This window comes from Amblyomma mixtum, chromosome 8, assembly GCF_055824585.1.
Source record: "Amblyomma mixtum isolate Tamu chromosome 8, ASM5582458v1, whole genome shotgun sequence".
Classification (NCBI taxonomy): domain Eukaryota; kingdom Metazoa; phylum Arthropoda; class Arachnida; order Ixodida; family Ixodidae; genus Amblyomma; species Amblyomma mixtum.
The window spans coordinates 106,661,497-106,666,307 of record NC_143019.1 but is presented as its reverse complement, the minus strand read 5'-3'; the positions used below and the strand labels follow the sequence as shown (position 1 = coordinate 106,666,307).

Here is a 4,811-nt window from a genome sequence, read left to right as displayed (position 1 = left end):
TTTTTATTAACACCCTTATTCCAAACGAAATTTTTTTACTGATAGATTTCGTGTGTAGATGAATTTTTAGATGGCAGTCAAGCGTGATGCCGAGAAATGTAACGGATTCGGAGGCAGTGATAATATGATGTCCCAGATAAACGTGTGGGCTCGGGATGACATGCTTTTGATGAGATCGGAATATCATGAAAGTGGTTTTTGTAGGATTAAGTTGTAGCAAGTTATTGTCACACTATAAAACAATATTCTGTAAGTCCATGTTTAATTTGTTTATTAGGTTTGTGAAAATACTGTCCTGAGTGAATAATGTCGTATCATCCGCGTAAAGTATAAATCTTGTGTTAATTAAGGACAAAGGTAAGCCATTGATGAAAATGAGAAAAAGAAGCGGACCTGAAATGGAACCTTGTGGCACTCCTAAATTAATAGTTAAAGGGGAAGACAGTGTTTCTTGTAGCTGGACAACTTGTATGCGGTTAGTAAGATAACTGCGTAAAAGAGCTAAAGCAGGCCCACAGATGCCTAGAGATTCTAATTTAGTGTACAGTATAGTAAAGTTTCGCCTACAGCAAAGGCGAAAAGGTTCTTTTCCTCTTCTTTCCTTTTGCAGCAGGGGTGCCCCGTCGGAGACGGCTTTTGAAGTCTTGAAGGCTGAAGATTTAGCTAGCAGACAATACTTGGTAACAACAGAGAACTTGCAGGGGATATAAAATGAAGCTTTATGTACAATAGTTTACATATATATACAAGTTGAGCAGTGAGCACAACAACAACACGGAACTGGCTATCAAAGCCCGTTCGTTCTTTCCTTCCTTCAAAAACGGGCCCGGCCCACTACTCTGCACCCCGCTGACGTCAAGGGGGGCTACTTTCGCTAAAGGCACTCCATTGGTGCATCGTTCTGACTGACGGGAGAAGGTTGGGCGTAGCCTTGGCGTCGCGTCGTCTGCACAAGGCTTTCCGCAGCGCCTTCTGTTCTGGCTCATGCCTACAAACCCGCATGAAGGAACAAAAAAAAAAAAACTGCGGAGGGAGCGTGCGGCGACAGCCTTGAACCCTAGCCATAAAAAGTAAAAAAATAGTAAAACGGAGGGAGTTGGTTCGCCCCCCCCCCCCCCCCCCCCCCCCCCCCCCCCCCCCCCCCCCCGCCGTGATCACGTCACGAGACGCTCTGCGTGCGCGCTCCCTTCTCAGTTTCTTTTCTTCTATGCGAGCCCCCCAAAACAAGGTTTTAATTAGTAGTGCAGCAGAGCCTTTCCCTCGCTCGCCCACTTGGCCGCTCCGCACACACACCGCTTATCTTTCGTGCATCTTGCGTACGCCTTGACTCCAATGAATGACATATGCTTTGGAGCGGAGAAAAGACACAAACACACAGAACACAAACACGCATGGAGAAAAGCAAAGGGGCGGTTGCCGAGTCCGCGCTTCGCCGTGTGTTTCGAACACAACCGACTTCCGCCCCTCCGCTCGTGAAACGGTGGGGAGGCCTAAAAGAAAATGAAAAGGTGGCTCGTTAACTGGGAATGACAAACAGATGAAAGGATGCGCTCGCTAACAAGTCTAGGTGGTCGAGCCGATCGCGCCTCTCGATCGTTCAGTGTGCGGAGAAAATGCAAAAACCAAGAAAAGAATTCTATTGAAGGCGGGGCCATGACGTCGCCCTGTGACGCACTCCACAGACACCACGCCTCCGGCTTACACCGGAGAACGAAGGGGTGATTTTGCCTTGCCGAGCCTACTCGACGAGGAGCGGGAGAGAAGAATTTCGAGGAGGGAATGGAAGGAGAGGAGGCTCGCTCAAAGAGAGGTAGAGAGTGTCTGCTGCGCTGGGGTGGGCACGGGGCCTTTAAGGCACATAACCCTCTCTCAAATGTACATATTGTAAAAAGGGCATCATTTTCACCTAAAACATAGTACATTCCGAGAATGGACACACCAACGGATTGACTCCGTGGGTGACGTGCCACTCCCCACACTTCCACCGTATTAAACAAACTCTCTCCCCTATGGGAGACAAAGCTAGCTGCAACTAGGATGATAATAATATTGCGAGGTCCAAAGAATCTTCTTAATTTCTTTCTCTCAATGTCCACTAGTATTCGAATATGTAGACACTAAAAACTAGCTTCACTGTTTTTTTTTACATTTGTTTTTCGAATCGTTATTGTGGACGACTCGCCTTATCCGCGCCATTGCTTGGTTACCTAAGTGTCCTCGTTAACGAGGCAAGATGGTAAAATAATACTTTCGGGATGTCCCAATTCTAAGCACTTCATAACTTTAATGAGATATTGATCAGTGAGAAGAGAGGGAACAGCGGTCCTTTGGGAAGCAAAAGCGATTTCTGCCAAATCAGCAATTGGGTGGCCCTGATAAGGGCCGTTTGTGGCGATCATGTTGTTCAAGCCTGGGGGTACTGGCGGGCAACGGCCTCGACGAGTCGCAGGAAGGGGTCCTTGCACTTTGTCCGGCCGTTTATGCTGGCCCACCAGAGCCAGTTCAGGTGGGACTGAAGCAGGGCGCGGCTTGTTCCACCGGTGCGCACCAGCACGCGCTTGGCTTTCTGCCACGCTTGCTCGATGTTCTGAGTGTGCGCACCGGTGGCCGGGTCGACGAAGTTGTCCTGGTGGCACACTGTGTTGTGCTCCAGGTCCATATCACCGGCCGCGTCCTGTAGAGCCTCCAGGTTATTGTAGCCCCGCCACTCGTCCGTCACTACCTTGGTTGTCGGCAGCACATTGTCCCTGATGATGGCTTTCAGGGTGTCGCCGTCCCGCCTCTCAACTTCAAAAAGTCGGGTCTCTCCCGTGGACACCCAATAGAGGCCGACGACCCAGGGCCCTCTATCTTCTACGCCGCCATAGTTGCCGTTGAAACGGCCTGGCACGCCGTCCCCAGCCAGCAGACGACCCCGGTTCGCCTTTCGGCGACCGCGGAACAGCGACTCGTCGACCTGAACTTCCTCCCCGGGGCCACCCATGCGTGGCCTCTGTAGCAGGTCCTTGGCCACAACTTCACGAATGAAGTTGGTCCAATCCGTGCGGGCCTCCGTTCCGAGCTTAAACCGCCCCTGGGTCCACTCGGAAGCTACCGTGGCGTTCATTCCTTTGGCTGTGGCGTACATCAGCCAAAGGACCTCACGCCGCGACATCTTCACATGGGGTCGGTCGGCGGCATCCCTGAAAGCGAAGAAGCTGGCCGTGGCCTGACGGCCGTGAAGGACAGCTTCCCCGTTTTCTTGGGAGAGCTCTTTTCGGCAGGCGCCGCAGCGGAAGGTGGGCCGAGGACCCTTCGGATGCTTGCGCATCCGTGTTACCACAGAGCCCGTGCAGGTTGGCTTACCGGGGTTGAAGCCCATGTCTCCGCAGATCCCCCAGAAGTGTTGACTTCTGAGGAGTCTTCCACGGCGCTGCGGGTCCGATGACGGGGCTGTTGGTGCTGCTGGGAGCAGCCCGTAGTCCCGGCAAAATTGGTCCAGGGCCTTTTCATCGTTCAGCATGACCGCAAAACTGATAATGTCCGGGTCCACACGCACTCCAGCGGCAGCCATGTTATAGGCAGAAAATAGCGCACTGAGACAGGGGACAACGAAACTCGGGTTAACTCGCACAACCGGCTCGCTTAAATACGGTGGCGTCGATTACTCATACCTTGAGATGGAGAGAGGGAAAGACTGCTACACTTTGACAGAACACAAAGAACAAGAAGGGAGACAACACCATCAAACTTTGGTTTGCACCCTCACCCCACTCCTGGCGGGGTACAAGTTTCCCAAGAAAGTGCCTCCCGCCCAATCTGAGGGTGAATATGAGCAAGGAGGACAGTGAAGAGGAGCTCAAGCTCCTCTGCTGGCACCAGCTGGCCCAGCCCGACTGCAGGGGGGGGTGACTCTGCCCAACCCTCTCTTGCCTCCTCTCCGGTCTGGCTGGCGCTGTGCAGGAACTCGGAGATATTTTTTTCGGGCAGTGGAGACACTCATTGGAAATCAAAGCGAGCCGCCGCCAGCCTCGAAGAGAGCGCGCACGTGAACGGGCGAACAACCAACCGAAAAGAGCAGCAGTCGGGAAAGGGAACTTTACGTGTGGGCGTTCCTCCTCCTCTAGCATGCGTGTGGTTTGCTTGCTCGACGATAGTCCTTAATTAACACAAGATGTATACTTTACGCGGATGATACGACATTATTCACTCAGGACAGCATTTTCACAAGCCAAATAAACAAATTAAACATGGACTTACAGAATATTGTTTTATAGTGTGACAATAACTTGCTACAACTTAATCCTACAAAAACCACTTTCATGATATTCCGATCTCATCAAAAGCATGTCATCCCGAGCCCACACGTTTATCTGGGACATCATATTATCACTGCCTCCGAATCCGTTACATTTCTCGGCATCACGCTTGACTGCCATCTAAAAATTCATCTACACACGAAATCTATCAGTAAAAAAATTTCGTTTGGAATAAGGGTGTTAATAAAAACTAGACATTTCTTTCAACGCCATGTTCTCTTATCCCTGTTCTATGATTTCATTAACAGTCACCTTAATTATTGCCTGTCATCATGGGGAAATACCTATTCATGCCATGTGTCATGTATTTCTCATCTTCAAAGTCAAGCGCTTCGCATTTTATCTTTCAGCCCATACACAGCCTCTGCTTCACCTCTTTACTCTGACGTAAACATTCTGCCGTTGAAATGCCTCCTTAATCTTAGGTTGGGCCTTCTAATCTACCGCGCTCGCAATGATAATAATCAACTTCTCTGTTTTTCCGCATCTTTCCTTGCTAATAGCAATAACACT

The 4,811-nt window shown here is 50.3% G+C and overlaps 1 protein-coding gene across 1 annotated transcript; it reads right to left on the bottom strand.

Moving 5' to 3' along the window:
* Window positions 1–2,001: 2,001 nt before the first annotated feature.
* Window positions 2,002–4,441, bottom strand: LOC149333817 (uncharacterized). The gene has a single exon (XM_089558790.1). It carries the CDS (start codon window positions 3,551–3,553, stop codon window positions 2,405–2,407), a length of 1,149 nt encoding a protein of 382 aa, XP_089414916.1. The 5' UTR covers window positions 3,554–4,441; the 3' UTR covers window positions 2,002–2,404.
* Between the last annotated feature and the right edge of the window lie 370 nt (window positions 4,442–4,811).